At 42.0% G+C, this 25710-nt stretch overlaps 4 protein-coding genes across 6 annotated transcripts in view; 2 read left to right on the top strand and 2 right to left on the bottom strand.

Annotated features, from left to right (window-relative positions):
- Positions 1-418: 418 nt before the first annotated feature.
- LOC110373108 (testis-expressed protein 10 homolog) lies at positions 419-2607 on the bottom strand. The gene is made up of 2 exons (XM_021330258.3): positions 2159-2607; positions 419-2058 (listed from the first exon to the last, which is right to left on the bottom strand). Exons 1-2 carry the CDS (start codon positions 2519-2521, stop codon positions 484-486), a joined length of 1938 nt encoding a protein of 645 aa, XP_021185933.3. The 5' UTR covers positions 2522-2607; the 3' UTR covers positions 419-483.
- Positions 2608-2910: 303 nt separating this feature from the next.
- Positions 2911-4007, top strand: LOC110372584 (nucleolar protein 16). Its single transcript, XM_021329397.3, has 3 exons — positions 2911-3124; positions 3201-3458; positions 3640-4007. Exons 1-3 carry the CDS (start codon positions 3027-3029, stop codon positions 3890-3892), a joined length of 609 nt encoding a protein of 202 aa, XP_021185072.3. The 5' UTR covers positions 2911-3026; the 3' UTR covers positions 3893-4007.
- An 84-nt stretch (positions 4008-4091) lies between these two features.
- Positions 4092-5399, bottom strand: LOC110372566 (protein DPCD). The gene is made up of 3 exons (XM_049847461.2): positions 4744-5399; positions 4356-4592; positions 4092-4212 (listed from the first exon to the last, which is right to left on the bottom strand). The coding sequence occupies exons 1-3, from the start codon at positions 5110-5112 to the stop codon at positions 4108-4110; spliced, it is 711 nt and encodes a 236-aa protein (XP_049703418.2). The 5' UTR covers positions 5113-5399; the 3' UTR covers positions 4092-4107.
- Positions 5400-6246: 847 nt separating this feature from the next.
- The window catches only part of LOC110373029 (RNA/RNP complex-1-interacting phosphatase), a 210088-nt gene continuing 190624 nt past the window's right edge, over positions 6247-25710 (top strand). Inside the window, exons 1-2 of one of the 3 annotated variants that reach the window (XM_064035654.1) lie at positions 6247-6436; positions 6531-6606. In XM_064035654.1, coding sequence (XP_063891724.1) covers positions 6417-6436; positions 6531-6606 — 96 coding nt within the window. In that variant the 5' untranslated portion in view covers positions 6247-6416. The remainder of the gene's footprint in view (positions 6437-6530; positions 6607-25710) is intronic. The other 2 variants (XM_021330128.3, XM_021330122.3) reach the window with 2 other exon arrangements.

Here is a 25710-nt window from a genome sequence, read left to right as displayed (position 1 = left end):
ATTTACACCAGGATTATTTGATAAATATAGTACGAAAAGCACAAATTGCGAAAAAATATGTGGAATTATGTTGAGTAGGTATTTTTTTAAAATGCCAGTTCCTTACTTTCCTTGAAGATTGAGGAAGTTCCTTTATACTTACTGATCAATATAAATTATGTGTAATCATTATTCTGAGGGTGATAACTGATTGCAGTATTTATAATATGATAACTTATTCTTATTAAATAATGCAGTAGGGAATTTCTTAATATTTTACTATTCTGTGGGATGTTACTGCATTTTGTGTTAATAATTAATAACTTCATGTTACCCTTTAATTTTGTTACCTCGTTACATTGAAGTGTACATTTGTTTACTAGTTGACTGTCACAATTTTGCATTATAATTTGTGTTTGAGTTTATTGAAATAAATGACTATCATAATTACACGAGTTTATTATTTCTTATACAGTATAATTAATTAATAGATACAACACATAATCACGCTCCGCCTGTTCGTAACTGTAACGTTTCAAATATGTAATTGCCATAATCACATTTATATACATTTTGTATTAACTGCTCTCGTAATGCATTCAAGGATTCATCATCCCACTTTTTTACATAATGTAACAAGGAAAATAATTTGTAATAAGCCCTTCCATTTACATCAATATCAGATATTACAAGCTTTGGTAAGTTTTGGATAATCTCTAACAACTTTGGCCTAACGACCTTGTTAAAGACTACATTACTTCGCACAGCAAACTTGTGTATTATATCAATTGTTTGAACTGTTACTGTTTCTTCTAACAAAATATCTGGCAAATGACTCAGCCAAGCGACAAATGCATCACTTTCATGGAAATGTTGTAATTTATCATTGAGTGCAATTTTACATAAAAGGCTGAAGATTTTTTGCCAAAAGGCACCAGGAATGTCCTTATTAAAATATGACCATACAATCTTTCTAAACAATGCATCCATGGCTGAAATATTTCTGGTCCAATTATTAACTTCATTTGAAAATATTGTGTGCAATATTTTTATAATAACATCATTAATTTCAGCATCAGAGTTCTTATTGAATGTCTTCTCAATATAATTCAAGACAGCCATCATGTCTTTATTCTGACTTTTGATGTTAATGTTAGGATTGAGTACAATGAATAGTTGACATATTTCTAAGTTCTGTGCAACTAGCTTAGGATCAGTTATGACATTATCAAATTGTGTATTACCTACATTTCTATTCTTTGTCCTTAAATTAGTAACATATGGGAAGGCTTTGACAAAATGTTGCAAGTATGGCTGGCGAAATTTCTGTGAAAAAGTGTTTTGAATGTTCGATGTTGGGCTCTTCATATTGAAATGCTTTACAAGCAACCATATCAATGAAATTACCTCAAGGGTATGCTTGAGCAGTGAAGCTGCATCTTCAGTGATAACAGTCTCTATATTTTTCTCAGAATTTGCAGCAGGACATACTTCTAGCCAAGTTTCAAATAGCAGAGGCATTAAAGTGTCAGTGTATTCCTTGAATTTACCCACCTCATCTACTGGCACAGAATCTTGCAAGTTTTTAGAAGAGAAGCAAGACAATTGGCAATTCTGAATGTAAATTGGATTGAACAAAGAGAAGTGCGTCAATTCATTAGGATTGAACATTTTTGTGTTCTCAACAACTGGACCATTGGAATTTTCAATGTTATTGTATTTGATAAACTCATGTAGGTAATCTTTAAGGCGGTGAAGTACTTTGACTCTCCACTTCACAGTTGTAATTTGGCTTCCTAAGTTAACAGTCAGAGTTCTTCCAGGCTTTGAATCAACCCTCAACTTAGAAATCATGTCCAAGAAATTAGGTATGATTTTGTGGAAATCCTCAGCTACTTTTGTTGGTGTACAAAGGAGGAGTGTATCCAGGAACAGAAGAGAATCCTCTTGTATTCTTCCATCAATATGGGTCATGGCACTCCTCAAATAGGTACACATGATGTCAAAGAAGGGGTCAATCCTCTCAATTTTCGCCTTTGAAAGCAGTACATGTAGAACCTTGAGGGACTCATGACGCACCTGAAATCAAAAGTTACATGGATCAGTTGAAAACATTTGGTCAGTGGCACATCATAGGGGCGATATTAGACTTATACAAAAACCAATGAGTTAAACTTACAACTTTTTCGATATTCAAGACCAAAGGAGTAATCCCATGAACGAGTTCCCCAAGATTATGTTCCAATACTTCAGGGTGAGACTCAATGAGCTCCTTCAAACCATTCAAGGCGTCAGTTCTAGAGTGGGTGTTGAAATGATTGAGACGGGACAGGAGTTCCCTTATGTTTAGTTTTCTTGTCGACAATGCCTCAGTTTCTCCATGCTTCTTCAGTTGTTCCCTTATTACTATCTTCTTTACTTTGAAATTGGTTTTTGTTACATTAGTACCTCTAGGGAGTTCTTTATTTTTCGCTTTCAGCTTTGTTTTAGATTTCTCTGATTTGAGAAATTTTTGACGACGCGTTGCTCCAGTTTGAGGCATGGTTAAATTTTATTTACAACCGCACAAGTTCACAACACCTTTATAACCTAAAAATTCAATTTCCACTGACACTGACAGCAAAACAGCTCGTTTCGCACAGATAAAAAGCTTTAGTGTTTATGGTAAGGTAAGGCCAAGGCGCTCTTTTGGCGGTCAATAATTGCTCAATATTACGAGATGTGGGCTGTTATTTGATTTATCAAGTTCTTGAGACCATATATTTTCAAAACTGTGATAGAGTTTTGAAAAGATATGGTTCATACGTGGGTTCATATAAAACACCGCGATTCAATGAAGCAGTTCGTATCGTGTATACGTGCTCTTAAAGTGTATAATCTGGCTGAAGCTGAAGCAGTCTATGGATGCATGGAGCTGCTGTCATCAGTCATGTCATCACATGTCATTGTCAATGTTCACGTGTAGTGTGTTGTGAAATAGAGGAGAAACACATTAATTTGTATTATTTTATTGTTATTTTGAAGTAAATTTTACATATTGGGCAAAGATGAAGATCAAAAAGCAGCACCGCAAGAAGAAATACCTCCATAAACTAAATCGCAAGAGAATGCACCTAAAACAACGGAGCACCGGCGAAGTGAATTGGTTAGAATCTCAAAAACGTGTTTATTTATAATTATTACCAAATACATTGTTTCATAACTTAATTTTATTTCCACAGTAAACCCATAAAAGACGCGTGGGATTTTAAAAAGTCCTCTCTGCGAAACATGAAAGAAATGGGACTTGCTAATGATCCAAATAAAGTAATCAAAATACCCAATTTCAAGCAAGAAAAAGTTAAGTTGGCAAAAAAGATTGTAAATCAAGAAGAATCTGATGATGAAAGCGAGGAAGAAGTTGTCCAGCCAGTTGTAAAAAAAGAAGTTGTTGAGATCTTGGAAAAAGAAGCTAAAGCGCCGAGACCAAGACGGTTTATGTAAGTTTAACATAATCCTTTATTTCAATTGTTGTCACAATTACATTCATTACAGGATTATTTAAAATTACATAATATAAAAATAATATGTGCTTAATGTTATATGAACAACTCCTGTAGACTGTTCCATTTATCTTAGGTCCACAAAAACTCAATTTTATTTTACCAACCATTTTTTCAGGTTACCAAAACCGCAAGTTGAATTTATAACATATTTGCTTGATAAATATGGCCATGATTACAAAGCCATGGAAAGGGACAAGAAAAACTACTACCAAGAAACATGGAAACAGTTGCGAGCAAAGGTCAAGACATTCATGGGTATTCCTAAGCAATATGGAGAGTATTTAGCTTCAAAAGGTTTGCTAGATAAAGAGGAAGATGATGAAGAACTGAAAAAAATAGCAAAGGCGTTGAGTAAAGATGATGATTGATCTGTAGGTTGTTGTTAGGCTTAAGAAACATTGTCATTTTTCTCACATACCAGCATCTTGTTAGATGATTTCATTTTCATCATTGACCACTGTAAATAAAATAATTTTAAGGAAATTCTGTTTCTTTTTTTAACATTCATATTCTTTTAGATATTTACTTGTATAATATTCTGTATAAACAGAGGCTAATGAAACAACATTTTAACATAAATATTTTACTGTGTTTTACAGTCATTTGGGATATCTTTGATAGGTTTGACTTTATTCAGCTCTAGGTACCACTCCTTATCCATATCCAATAGTGGTTGAGGCTTCTTGTACTGAAAAATATAAAACCAATAAATTTCTGAATAAGCATAATAAGATATAGATACATAAAATACTTCACCATCTACAGTATATTATATGCTGATCTATATACAATAGAAGATATGAAGAACCATAAAACTAAAATAAAACTCACGGTAATAATCAAAGTATTGAAGGCATGACTACATTGAATGTTTGCCTGTTCTAAAGGTAAGTTCAGTCTGTCCAGCTCGGGCACTTGGAGTCGTTTGAAGTACTTTTTATTGGATGTGCGTATCACAATGGATCTTTCATCATTGTTAGCGCTCACTGAGTAGGTATCAATAGGATAAGGCAAGTTCCTGATCCTCCACTCCAAATTAACCCTTGTGTTTCTTCTGGTCAACATAGGCTGAAATTAGAAAAGAAATGGATGTCATACACATATATTTAGATGCGGATAAGTGGCAGGAGTAACTGCAGCAGTAACTGGGGACACAAGTTTATGATTATCTAAAAGTTAAAATATAGCCGATTTTGAAACTATTCTTTAATAAACTTACCTGGTCCTTACTCTCCATGATATCGGCTCCAGCTCCTTCGATACGAGGAGTAGCATCAGGAATCGGGTCACCAATCTCGACTTCCCACTTTCCGTCGCCCCCAAGTTTTCCCTTCACTTTCCAAGCGCGGCGCAGTAGTACTTGCGTATCAACATTGTACTCTTCCACCATTTCCTTGTCATCTTGGAACTTGTAGTGAATCTTTTTTATTTTATCCTCTTTTAGACACGATTTCTCTGCGTCCAGTAACGAACGATACCAAATCGTGTTCCTGAACATTTTAGAATTGCCTTCGCTCAGGCTAATTTTAATCCTTTTTTGGATGTTATCGAAACCTTCAAAGAATTCGATCAAACTATTCCTTTTCATAATGTTTCTATAGCAACGGAGTAAAGGTTGCTTATTGGATTAACACCTTCTTGGTAGATAACCTCTTAGTTTTGTTAGCCCATGCTGCTTGCTTACTGCGTAACTGCTTTGAAAGTACACACTTCTTTATGATATCAAGATAGGATAAAATAATTCTTATATCATTTCTTCAAAGTGTGATACGTTATCCAATAAAACGTATACTTTCATAAATTCAAAACAAAAATAAAGTTGTGAACATGAATCAAAACATAAACAAATTAGTTGCCCGATCAAACTATAAAAATACCACAACCATTTACAACCAACACACGAACACTGCCACACGATTATATCGGGTGTGTCGTTCACAATCACATTAAATGAAATGCGTAAATATACTGGTTAATATATGTCGATTAATACAAACAAAAAAGAAAAATACGTAAAAATAAAAAAATGATTTTTTCAAACAAAGTAAATAGAATAAAAATGTGTGAAAATTAGAACACCATATAAAAGCCAGTCATTACAAACAACTGAAATTCTCCCTTGAAAACTGACATCTGTCAACTGGTCAAAACATTTGATAACTTTATCTCTGCTTTACACATGATGTTGTAAATTATAAAAACGAAAAATGACTCCTGTGGTTAAACCACTGAATGGATTAGGTTATTTTTTTTACAATTCGTCATAGAATATCATAAAGTATATGCGATGGGATTTAATGTGATTGTGAACGACACACCCGATATACAAATATCTGGCACGTAATAAAAACTAAATAAATATGTACCGATGATACAGTGACGTAATAAGGTCTGTTTCTTTCAGTTTAAGATTGAACGGGAATTTTGATGTTCGAGAATGATTTTTTTAAATTGTGTTTAATAGCTATTGAATATCTTTATTCACCTCATATCGTGGGTAAACTCTTGACCCTGGTAACCCGATTATGCATTATCATAGACAATCAATCAATACAGAACACCATAGATAATTTCAGTACGAGTTTGACTGTTTTGGAAATAATTTTATCTTTAAAACATTTCATAAAATTAGTTATTAACACATTTTATTATACTTCTATAATACAACGTAAACAACGTAACGTATACAAAGATAATGAAATGTTTCTATGTGATTTCTGTTCATGTGGCTAAACTCTGTTACTGAACGGATAGACAACCAACATAGATATAAAATGTCAAGTGGACATTAGCGAAATAGGTTATGTTTTTATTAAAATATTTGATAAATAAATTCTATTTTGAAAACTTTCGCCACATCTTCTAAGACAAAGTCTTAAATTTCAGACGAAGATGCCAGCTATACCAGACAGGTTTTTATTATTTCATTGTTACAAGCTAATAATCTATACTTTTTTAGTCAATGTTGTCATCTTAATCCATTTACAATGTTTATTTTCATTTCAGATGGATACCTTACAAAGCTTGTGGAAATGTAATTGAAGGCACGAGGTTTATATGCTTTAAAGTACCTCTTAAAAAAGTACGTATCATGTTCCTATTTGTATTGGTTTTGGTTGATATGTACTGAAAATGCTACCTTATGGTGACTTAAGACAACCCACTGACCGATTTGTCAGTGAACCTTTTCTATAAAATTCTCGATTAGGTATTAAACATTAGGCAATTGAAGTGTCTCTATTAGAGGATAATGAAATGGCATCGATTCATATTCAGCCTCTTTTAATTTTGAATATTATTGTCAACTAACCATATCTATCGGAGACAGTTCATTTGCCAAGCAGGCCTAAGCGTTTGAAGTTTCATCTGAGATTTCAAATTTCATCAGAAGCAAAATCAATATCTTTTCTGTTTTTGTTTTTGGATTGTTCTATAGAGCAAAGTTTGGGCCAAATAACTTTGCATTCCAGTAGTTAGCCATTTGACTCCTCGTGAATACGCAGTAGTAGTTTTTTTCATGAATGTTTTGCCTGTTGTAGAGTGATAGCCTGAGGAGAGATTTTTGTTCTTTCTTTAATATTTAAGGCTATTTGACACATTACACATACATTTTTACTATCGGAAATATTTAAATTTGCTTGTTAAAATTAAAAGAAAGGCTAAGCAAATTACTCTTGCCTTATTATTTTTAAATTAAGGGGTCACTCTTTCTATCATAACTTAGAAATAGCGCCATCTGTTATGAACTTTTGACACATCATGTTGAAAGGTTTCAAGTAAAAATACATAGATGGTGCTACATATTATTATTCGTTTATTTTTTGTATTTCTTTTAACCTAATAAATTATGATTTAAATAGAAAATGTTAAAAGAAAACTGCATATAGCAATTATTCAGTCAATAAATCTATTAGCCAATGAAAACAAAAGTTTCATATTGTTTCATTGGCTAGGGATTAGGAGTGAGTCCAGAAAGATTTATAGTAAATCTTGAAAAAACATTGAATCGTAAAACGGCACAACTCTAATTATCACCTTAATGATTCCAATGATTGTTATACTTATAGAGTACTTAAAATATGCTGAAGTATAACTTAAATGGTAGCATTTGCACCTGCATTAGCGGAGGTAAGCCGACAATGAAATGCATTATTGGTCCATAAGCCCGACGCACAATGCGTGTTTGTATAACTGTGAGTCTGCCTGGGCGTTCACTTGACCGTACACGTTAGATGGCAAACAGACTCTCGACGATCTGTGTTAATTTGTTCTGCATAGCGCTTGCATCGCGGCGATATCAGGCAAGTGTTTGACTTCCCTCTCGAGATCGCACGATAATCGATCGATGCGGGTGATCGATTTATTTGCGAGCGCGTTTTAGTGGCCCAGATGTTTCTACTTTATCAAACATTGCCCAATTTTAAAGAAACGCACGTGTCTTTGATTGATTCTAAAAATAAATCTAATTACCTAGGTATCGTATATAAACAAAAAAATACGAATTGTTAGTTTGATCCAGAATTAATTCTATCCATTCTACAATTATCTTTTAACGCAATGTTTGCTTTGTCTATTCGAATAGAAAGCGATTACATTGAAACAGGCATCGCATAGGTATGATGAGCACCTTGTTACCAGTAAGAGGAGTAGAGGACATAACATGAAAGTCAATTGCACAGAACTCTCTTAACTTTAATCGGTAGGAAGTTCTTCAGGTTTCGCCACTTGACATAAAAGATTAATACTACGTCGTATCGGCCTCCTTATTTGTTGAAACTGTGGGCTTAACTCGCCACGTTATTGTTACAGTCAACAAAACATTCTTAGTAAAGTACATGTACCTTAATCGAGGTGCTTGAGCAATGTTTCAAGAAATCGTGGCTAAGAATGTCTTAGTTTGTTTGTAACAGTTTGCATCTCGTCCAGTTTGTGTCAAAAGCTTACTTAGGTGTTCTAATTCACACGCTGAAATGCCCGTGTTTCCTCAAAACCTCATGAGATCGAAAAAGTCTCAAAGAATTGGAAAGTCTAACCCTTTTTTACTGAACTGCATTTCAAGACGAGTTTATTACAGCTCACTAATGGTTCAACAATACTCCTTACCCTGACAATTCAGGGCGGATTGCGAAGCGAGGCTCGCGAGCTATGCCGGTCAAAGCTTGATGCGGGGATTGCGCGCGTGCCATTATATACGCGCTTACCCCAACCATGTGTTCGCAACTAAAGAATTAAATGAAGACCTCTTTTTGTTGAGATTTTGTGTGGCCAGAACTGTATTCAATATTTTTGTTGATAATAGCTACTATTTTACTGTCTAGAAAACGGTCTGGTACAATTAGTTTCAGTCTACCATATTTCTCAAAATTTGTCAGCTGTTTTATGTTCATATGAGAGTTTCCACACAATAATATGGTCATGGAAATGGTAAGATGTTGTCATGCCTATTTTCGTGGTATACTTACTTCTGAGACCTAGTCCAGGCATACTGCACAGGTTTAAAGCGATATCTCGGAGAGTTTATCTGTTACGTGCCCCTGTTCGCAGACATGCGGTCGTGCACTACGTCTTTTGATGTCACCCTCTGTCTTATATTGACTATGTGGAACAATTACAAGCTTTGTGACTGATATTTAACATTTTGATTCCTCTCAAACCCATTAATATTGTTCTTGCCATTCCCACTCATATATATTCACACATATCTGCACACATGGGATATTTTATGATAATAACTCAGAGTCAAGCAACAAAGCCTATATTTTGTCAAAATAAGACTTTAATTCCGTCGAAAAGGCATTAGCTATTTGCTGAGCGGCGTGTCATAATATTTGTTTCTAACAAAAGAAACGGGTCCCAACATCGAAAGGACTAATCCCGTATTTGATAAAGCAGCGGGTGCCTCGCACGCCGCACTATGAATACTTGATTCTTTTTATCTACACATCTTTTGATTTTTTTGGGAATATAGCCTTTATACGGTATCCATGGCGCTTTGATTCCGCTTCTTTATTCAACGGTATCTGGCTATAAATTTAGATTGTTTTGTTCTCTTTGAGTTATAAAGGGTATTACGTTAATGGCAATCGGTAGGTGTAATTTGATATCATTCATGGAACTGTTACTATATGATGCTGCACTATCGACCTTTGTTATATCATCCTGACTTGTTCTCTGCTTGCTTTCGTGTTCGTTTTGAAAAATAATAAAAATATTCTTGCCTATACTTTATCAGCTTGTATGACTATATGAATAGATTTTACATCAGATACTTGCAATTTTTTTCCTACAACCATCGGTAACTTCTATTACATTAGTAGATTCTAACGCCTTTATAGACCGTTTAGTCACATTTTTTCGGCTTTCATAGTAATTATGATGAATGATGACAGTTACAAGGGCGTTTGCTATTCATCCAGGTAGCAGATGGCACCTTTTTTGGCTTGTCATTTGTTTGGCTGTACATCGTGCTTGAGTAGACATTCGAGTGAGAGTTTATTAGAATGTTGAAAGATGTTTAATATTCGTCGTACTGTCGTCGTGATCAGTATTTTTTGATCTTGTGTCGTGTTTTGACTTTCATCAGTGAGAGCGATGTATTGAACAGATGCCAGACGTAACGCATTGTGTCAATCAGTCAAATATTTCAACGGCTTAACCATAACAATATTTTCTTTCGCAATATATTTTTACGATATCACCTATAAGGCTGGTGAACACCATTGGTCTTTGACTTTGATGGACGTTTATGTTTTCATTATGCACATATGGGGAATATAAAGTTTAAAGCGACACCCATTTCTTACTGCACTCGTAGTCATTTTGTTTGACACAATGCATGATCTCAGCCTAAGAAAAATAAACATGCCATTTACAGTCTATTTGTTTTTACGAAGTTCTTTATCATCTTGTGATAGTTTGTAATGTTCTGCTACAGCGATCAAACATGGACCTCCCACACCTGAAATTATATATCTAACAATTAGAAAGGAACGATAATCGTTACTTGACTGTGAAAGTGTCAATCGGTAATACATTATCGGCTTTAATGTTATTGACCGATATCTCACATCTTAAATCGATTTAATATGTAATTGCTATGCGGTTGTAATAGCTAGGAAACTAAATCGGTGTCAATATCGATTCCTCTCCGGTTTAATGTTGAATGTGTGGTCCTATGAACCTTTAAAATAATAATATTGAATTGATCCCTATAAAGGTAAGTACTGGAGGCAGAAAAACCCCTGAACTGGGTGGGTTCTCTTAAAAATATATTGTAACGTCTGGTTTTGTTTTACATTCTCACTATTATGACAGGACGCCATAATAAGACATGATTATTACGAAGCTATCCGTGATATCGAATTTCAATTTTTGTCCTTTGTGATTTAGGTACTTTGATAGTAAGATATGTATGTTTTTATTACCACTAGTAAAATCTTAGGTTCACAAAATATAAGTCAAACTTCTAGGCACGTCCGACTATTTGAGTCGTATTAGAAATGACCGATTTTACTGTTTAGTGATTGGTCCAAACGATTCATTTACTCATTTTATAGCACACCACTCATCAGTATCACTTTGGAAATCTGAATCGGGAATGGTGTTGCATTTCTTTGGCCATCAGGCCAAATAAAAAAGTCATAAACCGATGACAGGCTTGGGAACACGGGGTAGTAATGTAGGTCGATATCGGCCGTTTATTTTATTGAGCCGACAACAGCGAAAGCCCCAATACGTTGCACTTATCGTTTATCGGCATGTAATGATATAGCGTTACATGCTCGTAAAACAAACTAAAAACTAGCCGGACCTCCGCTGTATTAAGGTTGGGTTGAATTAGTTCTCCATCGAGTTGAATATCCATTAGGGTGTAAAGGATTCCGTAATTAATAAAGAAACCGGCCGAGCACGAAGGTGTTACGAGCGGACTTCAATCATTCTTCAGCGCGGGTTTGATGGATATCCCATAACGGCATCCTTTGAAACACAACAAAGTTCCGCACCACCCTGCCAAAACGAAGCTTTTGTTAAATGATTTAGAAACGTTGCGCTCGTCTTTACAATCCGTACCCATCCCGTTACTGCTCAATATTATATTCTTGTAGAACCCGTGCTGGATTGACGTAAATCATGATCATCAGAAGACACTTCGACAAAAGAAAGTTCTAAATCAGCTTTATTCGTTTCGTCCCCTACGACGCGTTGCACCATCGTAGGTACATTTCGATCGCCCGATTGTTTGCCATTGTCCGCGAAATTACACCTCAATTATACGTAGAAATTCTGAAAAAACCGAGACTTCTTTGTATTTGGGCAAAGGGAGGGCAATAATTTATTCTCCGTTTGGTTTCCGGCTGGCGTCAAACGGTGCGCTTAGGGACTGTGCGAACCCATCTGTTTATAATAGAGGTACAGTGTGTATATTTGTATATTGAAAGATAAAGACATAAGAATGAAATGAATATTTAATTGAAATAAAAGTACTGAATTTTAGTTGCTAACAAATGTTGCACGTATTTTCGAGATTGCATTTATTTTGCAGAATATGGAGGGACACATTTAAATTTCAACATCCGCTTAGATTATCATTACACAAGTATTTAGGTAAATGTCTTGATCATGACGCGTCGTAATTGGTAATTAGTATCGATGTGCTAAAATCAAGTCCGCCGCGGAGTCGATTAGCATTGTATTGATTGCGTCGCCGATAGCGGTGGGCAGTGTTAATGGCCTCTTATTTAGCGAGCTGTTTGATCTTAAAATAGTCGTTTGGGAACACTTTGTTTTTATGATCTATGCATTTTTGGTGTGTTAATATGTAATGTAAGCAGAATCCGTGGTACATAGTCCCTGTCGATGACGCGTATGATTGCGTCAAATGTAACGTACTCTCTGTTGGCGTAGTGCTGTCATCGTTTCGTTTTGTTGCTTGTATTATGATATTTTTTCATCTAGAATCATTACGGTGATGTCACCGACGGTTTCTGGACACGATAATCGTGATGGTAACGCCCTGTATGCTATTACCATGTTAAGTTATGAGCTCATTTATTTAGCCAGTTAAAATTTTTTGATCGTATTGTTAGTCATTGTTAAGGAGAGGTTGACATTAAGCGGTCTGTGGGAAATTGATATACGATTATTAAGGTCGGCAATTAATTAATGTGTGTATTATGCGGCGCCTTGCTGCAGCTGTGTAGGGATATATGCCTGGTGGTGTGGAGGGACCCCTACGGCGACAGCACTGCGCCTCGACTCCTGCTAATCAATGCCCGTTGATTGCCAATTTGCGCCGTGATATATCGCCGATTGCTGTGTTTAATTGTCTACGATATAAACCAAGGGCTGTATACAAACATTGCGTGTGATTTCAATTAGTTTCTGATAAACCATTAAACCTCGAGCTATCAAAAAGAAAAGTTTTCCTGAATAACTTCTAGGTGCGCATTAAATCACTGCATTCTAATTGTTTGACTACTCCGACGTCCTCCAATTAGAGTTAATTAAAATTTATGGTATGTAACAAGTGAATTACGAATTGAACTCATATCTACGTACGTTCACCATTATAATTGACACAGTTTTGTTTATTGATTTATTTCTGTCTCCGGAATTTATGTTACTTCTTACAGCTATAGTGTAGAGAAAGTGTAAGTTTTCATTACGTTGACCTTATTTTGGATCATATAAAGGGACCACCGTGCGATCCTGACCGAGGAGATATCCTCTCGTTATTATGAACAACTGTGTACAATGCAAATGACAGCCGGTGGGTGGCGCAGTTTATGCGATCCTCAATCAGTGACGGTTGTTCGGCGCACGCGCCGGCTACGAATTATACCACGAATTATTATTGGCACTATTTGTCGCAATACGCGTCCCGGTGGCATTTCTATTACGGCACTGCATTTGTTATGGATGGACCACCAGGGTTTAGTGGGGTTTTAGTGTACTCACGTTTTTAATATCGTATATATGGCTTCAAATGACTAGCTGTTTGAATCTTTTATTATACTGTTGTTTTTTTTTGCTGATTAAGTATTTCGGAAGTTATATAAACGGTTAATTTACTATTTTTTTTGGGAACACTACATGTATAATTTCCTTTAACTCTTTCCAGAGTTTTACAAACGTATACCATTTAGTGTTCAAAGTAAACTGAACGTTAATTTATGACCGCAGTCTTAGTCCCGTCAGAGCCGCACCATGATTGTACCCGTATCAATTACGCAGATCGTCTGATAAACTAGCGATAAATTATCTATGGTCATACGATAACATCTTCCAGTGATCGGGTGCAGCCATCTTGAAATTTTTGTTCTTTGTCGATGATTTAGTGAAGGGGTTATGAGAGCTTCTGACATTGATCAAAATGGGGTGCGGTTAGGAATTTTAGATATTTATATGATTTTATATCCATGTTTCGGCTAAAGCCCGAAGTGCGGCGGTATCTACCAAATTAATATGGTAAAGTGGAAAATTAATTTTTAAATGATAACATTTGAAAAAATTTTGCAGTATAGCCGGTACAGCCCAGCATTTGTAGGGTCCGATAACTTTCTTTAAACCGCAGCCAAACAAACAAAGTAATGACCCACCTGGTACCTTCAGCGTACATAAAGGAACTTAACACAGCGACCTATTAAAGTCAATCGTCCGCCACGTGGTACTAATTCTCGTGTCCAGACCGCGTGTTTGTAAAGGTGCACAAAGACCACACAGTAAGCAGGCAATCACCTGAACATCGCTCACCCCGCTCCCACTCTCACTCTGTAATCACGCCATCATTACTTCTAATGACGTGTTAACGTTGCTTTATGGGAATGCCAAACATGACGTTCACATTTCGGTCATTTACATTTGTTTGTCGACTATCTTCGTATTGTTTGCCTTCGTCTCTAGAACAGAGGGCGGCGTTTCGGCCAGCCACCGGTGTGTTTAAGGCATTTTTTAAGTGCAACGCGGTTTCGGGTTATGTTTAGATTTTGTACTGTCGCTTCTGTCTTTGTGGCCTCAAATTACCTTGGTTTATTGGTTTTATTTGTTACTAGCTGGTTGCGGCTTCGTTGGTGTGCATGATTTACAATCTGGTTTTCTTTGATGGAAATTTTCTACACTTGTCATAGATGCAGCCTATTAGCACCGTTTATTATCTTACTGCTATCGATGCAAACTCTAGCCCTCTTTCATGGCATTATCACTATCATTATACATTTCTTACTACGGCTCTACTGATTACTGATTTTACCTTTTTTTTTTGTTGTCGCTGGGCTAAAATGCTATTACGCATCCCCTTCCCGTCGGGGACGGAGAGGGTATGGGACTCCCCGGTAAAACGTTCCCGGTATACCCACTAAAAGGCCCAGCGGCACTCCGACCTCGCCTGAGTGGAGGGGGTCTGGGAATCTATGGCATCCAGTCCCCCACCGGCGATTGCCCGCCTTACGGCAGGCCCCTCATTCCTCCCCCTAGTGGGGATGGATCCTTATAATGGCCGGAGCGCAGGGGTTGATCCTTGTGATGCAGGCGGTGGCGCCCCCGCGCCTGTCGCCCGCTGATCACCCCCCAGGGCGGATGGGGACGGAGGTTGTATTCGCCGTCTTCTGCCCCTTCTTCGTCTACGGAGCGGCACCGCGAGAGGATCGTTCTCCCGCATGCGCTCCGCAGCTTCCTTCTGGGACATGATGTCTTCACAGAAGGAGACTACCGCTTCCCATGTCTCTTCACCTCCCAGCATGGCAGCAATCACGCTGGGAAGCGAGAGATCGTTCCCGAGCACTGCCATCAGGGCGCGGCGGGGTTCAGCCCACGATGGGCACACCTGGAGTGTGTGCTCTGCCGTATCCTCCGTGGCTTCGCAGTGGTGACACTGTGGGGTCGCCTCCCTCCCAATCCGATGCAGGTACGATCCGAAGCAGCCATGTCCGGACAGCACCTGCACCAGACGCATCGAAAGGCACCCATGCCGCCGATCGAGCCATCCGTTCAGGACAGGCCCGATGGCATCCAGCGTCCAGCGACCATACGTTGCCGAGGCAAGATCTTCGGCCCAGTGCAGAGTTATTGCCTCCCTTGCCTCCTCACGCACCTCTTCCTTTTCTGTCGGGTCTGGGCGCCGGTTTAGCGCCTTCTGCTCCGCCGTCCAGTCGTACACTCTGGCGAGCACCCAAGCCTCGAGCTCCCAGGGAGGAGTTCCCGCCAGAACGCACGCCGCCGCGAAGCTCACCGTGCGGTACGCCCTCGACACCCGCTGTGCAATGGCCCTTTGTGGCCTGCGGATGGCAGCGGCGTTCACCCTACTGCACAGTGAGTCTGCCCAGATTGGGGCCCCGTACAGTGCCATACTTTTGAGTATGCCGGCGTATAGTCGTCGGCATTGGTCGCCGGGTCTCCCGATGTTTGGGAGGAGCCATGAGAGGGCGCCCGCGGTCCTCATCAAGCGCGTCGACAGGCCGCTGAAGTGTGCTCTGAAGCACCACTTACTGTCGAGCACTATGCCCAGATATTTCATCTGGGGCTGCACCCCGATGCGGACACCCTCCACATGGATATGGGCGTCGGGCGGTTGGTGCTGCCGAGGGCCATGGAAGAACACGGCCTCGGTCTTGTGCAGCGCCACCGTCAGCCCTAGGCGGGAGATTCTGTCCACCACTTGAGAACCGCCCGCCGAGGCCAAGCTGGCTGCCTCTCCAAAGTTTCTCCCCCTGGCCGTCAGGAGGGTGTCGTCTGCATAGCAGATGACAGACGTGCCACGTGGGAGGTTACCACGCAAAAGCCAGTCGAATCCGATGTTCCACAGAAGTGGCCCTAGAACTGAACCCTGTGGGACACCGGACTCGACGGCGTAACGTCGGAGCTGGCCCGACTTGTCCACAAGGAGGACTGTACGGTCCCTCAGGTAGTCCGCCAATAGTCCCCGCAAATATGGAGGCACCCCATGAAAGCGAAGGGCTTCCAGTATGGTGGAGTGGGGAATTGAATTGAAGGCATTGGCTATGTCGAATGACACCGCCAGCAGTCCATCTCCCGCATCCATTGCCTCCCTCACCTGGCCCTTGAGTCGGGACAGGGCATCCACTGTCGAACGCTCAGCTCGAAAACCGAACTGAGCGTCCGCTAGATCCGGGCCGATTGTGCCCAGATGTCTGGTGATACGGGCAGCGAGGATCCTCTCGAACATTTTACCGACCTCATCCAGTAAAACGATGGGTCGGTATGCCGATGGGGAGTCTACCGGCCGCCCTTCCTTCCGAAGAAGGCACAATTGGCCCTCCTTCCATGGCTTTGGGAACCTCTCACACGTCAGGCACGCACTGAATAGGTCCCGAAACCTTTCTCCCATCTGGGAGGTGGCGATGGCCACCACCTTTGCGGGGACGCCGTCCGGACCTGGGGCCGTCTTTTTCCCCTCAGGCAGAAAACTGCCTTCTACCTCGTCCTCCGTAACCGGCGGAACCTCCTCGGCCGATGGAGCCGTACCCTGCGAGGCGCTCATCACTGGTGGAGTGAAGTTGTCCCTGCGCGGAAACAGGGACTGGACCACCCCATCCAGCAACGACGGCTCGAGGGTCTCGGCAACTGGGGGACCGTACGGGCGCAGTTTATTGCGTGCCGCTTTGTAGGGCCTCCCAAAGGGATCAACGTCCAAGCCCTCAAGCATCTCCGCCCTTGCGCGATCCTGGGCTGTGCCCATTTGCGCCGTCAGCGTCGACTTGGCCTCTATGTAGGTTGCATAGAGGCGGTCCTCGTTGTCGAGGTCGCGAAGCGCCGCCGCCGACTTCTTGTGGCCCGCCTGGCCGCCACACAAGCGGCCCGAAGATCCCCAACCTCCGACCACCAATAAACGGCGCGTCTAGGAGGCGGACGATGAGACCGAGGCATGCTAGAGTTGCACACCTCGGTCAGGGAGACCCTTAACTGGACCGCTGTGGCGTCCACATCCCGGGCTATTATAGGAGGAGACAGCCAGTCCTGGACGAAAGCCGCCTCCGAGGCGGCCTCCCGGTCTAGGCGGGAGAGCGCCCACCGTGGAAGTGCGACCGACCCTCCTGGGTCCCCTGGGAGCCCGGGCGGAAATATCGAACCGCACGTATCGGTGGTCGGATAGCGTCTCCACCAGCTCCACCCGCCAGTCCACTACACAGGCCGCCAAAGAAGGGGATGCAAAGGCGAGGTCCACGATGGAGCCCCCCTGCCGCCGCACGCAGGTGTGAACTGTTCCCCTATTCAGGAGGGACAGACCGGATGACACGGACCAGGTTTCCACCTCTCGTCCTCGGGCATTGGTGGTTGGGTTACCCCATATTGCCGACTTGGCGTTAAAGTCGCCTAAGACCAACACCCGTTGCTGCACCACTCCGCTTGCCACCCTGGCGAGCACTTCGAGAAAGTTCTCGAAGTCCGTGAGAGGGCGGTTTGGGGAGAAATACACCCCTATTAGGGCTATGTCACCCCACGCGGCAGCCACGTATCCCGGTCCCCTCTCTAAGAGTGAGAGGGAGGGGGAATCCGTGGAAGACCGTGCTACCAAAGCAACTAAGCCGTTGTCGTCTCCCAGCCAGCTGCGAGGGACAGAGTACGGCTCGGCAACAACCGCCACGTCCACCAACCACTCCGCAAAGGTTTGAACCAGCAGGCTCTGGGCTGCTCTGCAGTGGTTGATGTTCGCTTGAAGAACACGTCGTCTTTGCCCAGCCATCAGTCGGTGTTCATCGCGCTTCCCTCGGTTGCCGGCACTGGAACTGGAGTTTCAGAGGTGGCGGCAGCAGCAGGCCGCACCGGCGCCTGCAGTTTGCCCTTCTTCGGTGGCGGTCGGCATTCCTTGCCCGCCATTACGTGGTCGGATGGACGACCATTGGCAGCGCATACTGCGCAATGCATGGTGGCAGCCTCGCAGCTGGCCAACCTATGTCCCTCTTTTCCGCAGCGGAAGCATAGCTCCCCACGCTCGGCAGTGGACGGGCAGAGAGGCCGGGTGTGTCCGATGCCGAGGCACTTGAAACAGCGCATCGGCGCATCCTCAAGCACTCGGACCCCACCCGAGCTAAACCCGACCGGGAGGCGGCCCTTAGCCAGAACCGCCTTGGCAACTACGACCGGGCACTCTAACCTCATAGTGCCCATACCCCTGCGGCCAGGTCTAATGGCTCGGCCCTTGACAGATGCGACGGCGCAGCCCCCCGCCGCCGCAACCGCTGCCACCACCTCCTCTTGCGTGACCGAGTCGTCGAGGTCGGTCACCTCTAGAGGTACACACTTGACGGCCCTCACCACCTTGGCCGTGTCCGCGACAGCCTCTCTGAGCTTCGTCGCAAAGAGGTCCGCCTTGGTGCCGCGTTGAGCCCCCGAGAACTCGAAGATACGAGCCCCCGTTTGGGTCTTCCGGCACGTAATTCTGCCAGAACCAAGTTCTGCAGGGTCGACGTTTGTACGAGCCCGCCGCAGCACGGACTCGTATGTCTCCCCGCGTTCCGCTGCCTCTGGGGTCAACGTGACCACCACGGCTTCGGTTCTTGGAGGAGGAGCGAGCCTCCTCCTGTCCCCTAAAGCAGGCTTGGCTGCAGGGGCTCGGGAGCTAACTGCTTACCGTTCCGCTTCCTCGCTACCACCTTAATCCAAGGCTGGTTGGAAGGGGTGGTGGAGGGCAGTAATGGGTCTTCTCTCACCGGTTCGGGAGGGACCGTCTGGGTAGTCGGGGCTAGTGAGGTTTTCTTGCCCTTTCCCTTGCCCTTGGTGGTCTTTCGGACCTGGGGCTCCGACTGGTCTGGAGCCGTTGAGGGCCCCGGTGCGATGGGCATCCGTCCAGGTGCTTTATCCGCCGCGAGTGGAGGGCGTAACCGCTTCTCCGGCAGGAGCCGATCCTCTATGCCGGCAAAACAGGCCCTGGTGAATGCTCTCTCCTCCATTACAACCTTACGGATAAGTTCCTCAAGGTCAGAGGAGGCAGGCATCGTTGCTGTACCTTCCGACGTCCCCTCGGGCCGAGTCGTGGGCTCGGCAACGCGCGCGTGCAACGCGGACACCTCTTTCTGCAGGCGATCCACCTTCGCCTGAAGTTGCCGCGTCTCATCGGAGGTGGTGCGCTTCGCCAACTCCTTTACAATGCCGAGCAAGCTCGCTGCCCGGCATTTTAGGGCCTTCTGGAAGGTCCCCTTCAAGTTAGAGGACTTGGAGGCGACCTCTAGGATCTCCATCTGATCCTCCAGAGCCATGCGCTCCATTTCTCCACGGAGTGGTCCGCGTAAAGGACACTGGAGGCGTCGTGGCTGGCCCTGGCTCTGCTTGGCCGGTCGTCGTCTTCTAATACCGCCCTCTTCGCGGGCTTTCGGCTGCGTCCTCGGAAGAGCCTCCGGATCCCCGCTTTAGGAAGGCCCTTCCTCGTACGGCGGGTTGCAACGCCGCTCGTTCCACTTATTTGTGACTCCGTGTCGGACAAGTCGGTCGACACGAGGTCACTACCTCATGAGACTGACCGCGGATGGTGCGCGGCTGGTCTCTGATGCCGAAGCATCTCGAGATTGGCCCTGAGAAGGGCCTTTGGGTTGGCCCTGAGAAGGGCCTTTGGGTTGGCCCTGAGAAGGGCCTTTGCGGAGACAGCGCCCGGAGGCGGCCCTCACAGGACGTGGCATTGCCACCCACAATATCGAAACGCAAGACTGTTGAAGATGTTTCGACGCACAGCGTTCGTTAGCCGCCGGCCTGCCACTCCGTTACGGTGGTCAGGCACGGCGTTGCCCAGGGGTCACTACGTGGAAGTCAACGCTGTGGGGGGACCCCCATTACTGATTTTACCTAATTATATTTACAAAAGTTTCAGTCACAGAACAATTTTATTAGTTTAACACTTAAATAATAAAAAAGACCGAATAGAAACCGTTAGTCAGGCGTCAGGAGTAGAGTTATCGTTCCGGGACAACCTACCTTTCCCGAACAGCTCGTACCTACGTTTATTAAATAAATATATAAAATCGGGATGTGTTAGATAAATGTATTATTACTTGTGCTACCTGTCCATTACTTAGATTACTAGCCCGTAATCTAACCTAATACCATTAGGAATATGAATGCTCACTTCTACTATTTACTTACATATATTACCAAATGTGCTTGCGGTAGTTAGAGTATACAAAAATCCGACTGGTTAGGAACACCCACGGATTTCCACCTTCCGGCTGGTGTTAATACGTCCCTGTTGGTTTTGTGGCTACACCACATTCTTGTTCACTGTTGCTAAGAGCAATAATGCCCCTTATAGTTTACGCAGTAAAAGTTCCACCAACTCCAAAAAAGCTTTGTGTGTTCGCAAGCCTTGCCTAATTTACACTATGTATTTAGCTGAACTTTGTGAAACACAACAGAGATGTAATCATAGCTGTGGTAATGCATCTTTTTCGTGTACTTAAAGACGTCCGTCGCAATGCAGATGTTAATCAAATTATCAATGCAGACTTCCGTGTTATTATTTAAAACAGGTTTATCTTTCCATTACAGTCTCAAAGATGTCCCCAAAACATGCGTGTTAATTTTTAGAACAAGGTAAAATCTTTATTCATATCATTTTGATAGGTGGTTCTACGGGTTTATTAATGGAATTATTAAAGTTTTACATACACGCACTTAAATGAATCGATTATGTATTCAAGAAACCATATTGAGCTGTCGGCGGTGTACGTTAAACAGTACAGTCACGTTCCTTATAAAGAATATTGGAAAAAATCTATAAAAGCCGCAACTCATAATAGGTAGTGGTCACGAAGGTGCTTGGTATTGTCCGAGGCGCCAGCAGTTGATACTACCCGCTGCGATACCTTTCCCTTACCAGAGTAAGTTGACCCCTTCCTCCTCCCTGGCCATTATACCCAATTGACTAAGTCGGGACTATTGGCTATTGTAGCAGAGGTCTTATAAAATGGTCTCGTTTGCCCCGGGACATTGAAGCTCGCCGATTGAATTCACACCCGCAGTTCCCGTGTCCCCTCCTCGTTATAAATCAAACGCAGGTATGATTCCGTCTGGGGCATTCGTGTGGAATGCTGCAAACCCTTGCGGGGGCGATTTCTGCAACGATGCTTGCTATTATCCTCATGTTTTGGGGATGTTTTAATTAAGCACGCAGCTCAACATATTTATGACTGAGGAGGGAAATACTGCTTCTGGAAATGTTATTTTGTTCATAATAACGTTCCGTTATTTATTACAACTTTGATCATACTTCCTCAAACATTTCAAAAATCGACCTTTGTAATGCTATTTGATCAATAAATTAAAAGATTAAACTAATAAAGAATTCATTTTTAACAGAATGTGCCATGACCGATTTTCTGGAGTTTATTTTCATAAACAAGTCTCGAAGCAATAAAAAAAATGGGTGATTTTAACAACAATTGTAATAAATTACTGGATTAAACTAACGAAACGAAACCCAAATAATAATTACTGCGTCGTGTAGAATGGTACATTTCAATAAAGTGAATACACGGCAAAGGATTAATGTGCTTCAAAGCCTTTTTTTGGACGGTCTAATATTGACTTAACCTCTTTTCTTTTATAATAAATGTGTCACGTTCGTAATAGATCGTGGAAGTGTCTCGACTCGACAATGAACTTGCCAGTCAGGCGCTGGGCCGCTGGCTTCTCACACAGACGCGACTATACCGTGAACCCTCCTCACGTGTGACGGGACTATGCATTTGTTTGTCCGCAGCTGCGGTGCCGACAACATATTTATTGTGCTCATTAACCTTCAAGAACGCTATTTAATTGTTGGCCGTTTTTTATTCACTTCACCTCTGACCCGTCCGCGACTTATTGCTCCCCGGTCTCACTTTGAAAGCGAGAACTGGATGTTATTTATTATCCTGAGATGAGGATGCGTGTCGCTTCTATCTTTGTGGCGCTTGTGAGCTCGTCTTTATGATTTATTGAGCTTATAAGGACGTAATTACGGCCACACGAATCGGAGTGCGGCTTGGCTTTTCAAACATGAGAAATACGGTTAATGGAGAAAATTGTTTCTCATATTAATCATATTCGTACCGGTAGTGGTTTGTTTCATTCATAAAGTCTTAAATCATGTTAAGGAAATCGCTAAACAAACGGGTATAGTAATCGAGTTTGACAGTAATCAATTATATTAGTTAACGTGAAAGTTGTGAATCGATACAGAACTTCAGCTTTTAAGGATCAGTGTATAGTAATTTAAATACCACACAACATTATCCTCAGTAATTTAGGGAGATAACTTAACAGGATTACATACTTAAGTAACATGAGAAATGTACTGAGTACCATAAGGAAATTTAGCTTACGTGTAATCCTAGACGTTTTTATTTACTATCTATACTAGCAGCAAACAGGACCTGTCCATTCACAAGTAGTTTGTAGTGAGATCTGCCGCCACGAGATAATGAAGTCCTGGGTAATATAATGCGATGGAGTATTGCCCGGGTAATGTGGAATATATTCGTAGCGACGATATTGTCAAATGACCGTCTATTTCTCACGCAGTATGAGCCTCTACTCGTGGGGGTCTAGTATCTATAGCTAATGATCAAAACAGACGGTTCACAGGAATTTGTGTATACAAATGTGTTTATTGAATAATAAGCCTGTTGCGCAATTTAAAATGTTACTACTTGAGGATTATGACGGCACTCACATATATTTTATAGCGATGTAACGTCGCATTTTGCTTTGCCTCCCTGTGCGACGGTCTTTTGATGTTTTATTCACACTCGTAAACTGATCGTTTGATAACTTTAGTTATGTGTTCGTGTTTAATTTTCTTTATTATGGTTTTGGTGGCACAGCCATTACGATTACCGTGAGTAGAGTTTCTTTAAATTAAATAATCCTTATTCAGATGCTATGTGAGCTGTGTGATAGATCATCCTGTATTTGCTTTACATTATATTATTACAAGGGACTCGTATCACAATGAAAATGCAGCTTCCATTGTTCCGGAGCTTTCTATCTAAGGTGTTATTCACTCCGGCTTTGACGTCTTCATACGTGCTATCGGCAACAGTAAATTGTGGTATCGTGTCGGTACCGTCGTCGGTATGGAACCGTTTATTGATTGGTATCGTAGTTTGTCCGCTGTTCACTTTGAATAAAATTCGAATTATAATTAATCACGGTTGTGCCGCGTGGGAGAGCGTCGTCGCACGCCCGACGATCTATCATATTTTGTGATAACGCCACTAGGACGCATCTCGTAAACGTATTGAGTCGATCTGGTTTGAAGCTAAGCTATGCGACAATAGTTGTGTGCAACGGTACAATGCTGTTCCACACTGGGTCTCTGTAAACTTGTACATATTACTATAATGTCAGCGTAGTCGCGTGTCAATAATGTTATCATTGGTCTGCGCTGCTAGACACGGCGTAGCTGAGAGGTCAGCGTGTGTCGAAGCTGTTAAACGTTCAATTTTCCGGTCCATTTAAAGGATTCTACCGCAATGTTGCGGCGTTTATAAAGACGACAGTGTCGATGACAACAATAAAATCGGATCATAAAGTTCCGATCGCATCCTTTGAGAGTTCCTATGCAATCTCGCCGCTCAATTTTATTTCCAATACCAGCGTAAATAGATAGGCGGGTAGATGTAAACGAGGGACACCCTGGGGCTCCGGCGGAGGCTCTTGTCAATTGAATTTGTCTGCAAGCGCTCGGTGCATTAATAGCGCACTAAACTACGTTGAATACTATTATTGATATTTTCATAAAAGCGCGCATCCATTGTGTGGTGACGACGCTCAATGCATGTCTAGTTTAGTGAGTTTTCGTTATGGTATTTTGATATTTTATTGCCCCGGTATGCTGCGTTGTGGCAGTCGCTTCTATATTTTATAACCTTTGTAAATTATAATTTTATTATTTAATCTAAGGCTTCCGATAATTTTGATCTTCACGTTGTAAAAAAACTACCACTGTTGGTCAAAATTTTGGCCGTATTTCTCTAGTCCTTGAAATGTTTGTCCTGACAAATAAATTATGTGTATAATAGTGCAAATTATGTCTTGAACATGGCTTGTAAAATGTTAACAGCAGAGTCTATTTGTTTGTCGCAATAACTATCCCCTTTCATCGTCCTCTTTCTCTGTCTGTTCCCACGTTCTTGACGCTTAATCACGTCGGCTCTGCGCTCGCGCCTAATATTGCACTGTAATGTGTTTATTAAGCGCCGTTCCCTTTAATGGCGCACCATTTAACATACAATGTGCAGTGGTCCGATTTGCGTGTTGGCCCTTCGTGGATGCGACAGAATATCTGTAATCTCAATATCAGTTACGAGGCTTACGCACGGAATTGGCGTCGGCTTTCAGTTAACATCTGAGGAGCGAAGTTCTTGCCTTGCAGTAAATGTTAGTTTAATTCTAGGAAAACGTTTAGTTTCCTAGTAGGTAGGAAAGGTTAGTATCATTTCGTTCTGTGTAAACGACAGGTAATCAAACTGGTCCGGTTACGTGTGCGTACTCAAACGTTCCAGCAGACTTAAGGATAAGGTTGACTGGAATCGGATGTTATAATTCCTACGCTAGAAGGAAATAAAAAGGCATCTCCACATGATGATGTCGGTGTGTGAACTACAGTTTGCAGCTTGCTTTCTTTGCGTTTCGTCATCGCTACCACGCCATGAATAACACTGTATTAATTATGTTGCGGTTGTTTGATGACTGACTTTATTCATGAGTTTGGCACTGATTCTCATGCGTGTTGGCTCTTCTTTTTTCGTGTTGACATTTACTTTGGATGGTCTAGTGCTAATTTATGAGATATTTTTTTTTTGTTTAAGAGCGTTGCTATAATTAGAATTTTTGATATCATCATTCGCACATGAAATTAAAATCAAAATAAGGAATATAGGTTCTTTTATTACACAATCATTCGAGTTGGGTAACATTTTATTAAAATAGTAACTTAGATATGAATAATAGTCGCGTTTGACTCCGTTTGTCCGGCCATTATGTCAACACGAATACCCTAATCACCGAGCATAAGTTGTGGATCGAAAGTGTTTGATAAATCTACACGTGTCATCATTACCCGAATGTGATCTACGCCCCTCATTAGCTCCCTCCTAAATAAGATATCAACGGTTGATTAAGTGCCAACCAACCGGTGATTATTTTATTGCATTCCGTCGTTAATAAACAGTCTATCGATTTATGTTTAGCCGTATTA

This window comes from Helicoverpa armigera, chromosome 7 (assembly GCF_030705265.1).
Source record: "Helicoverpa armigera isolate CAAS_96S chromosome 7, ASM3070526v1, whole genome shotgun sequence".
Classification (NCBI taxonomy): Eukaryota; Metazoa; Arthropoda; class Insecta; order Lepidoptera; family Noctuidae; genus Helicoverpa; species Helicoverpa armigera.
This window is presented reverse-complemented; position numbering and strand designations above follow the sequence as displayed.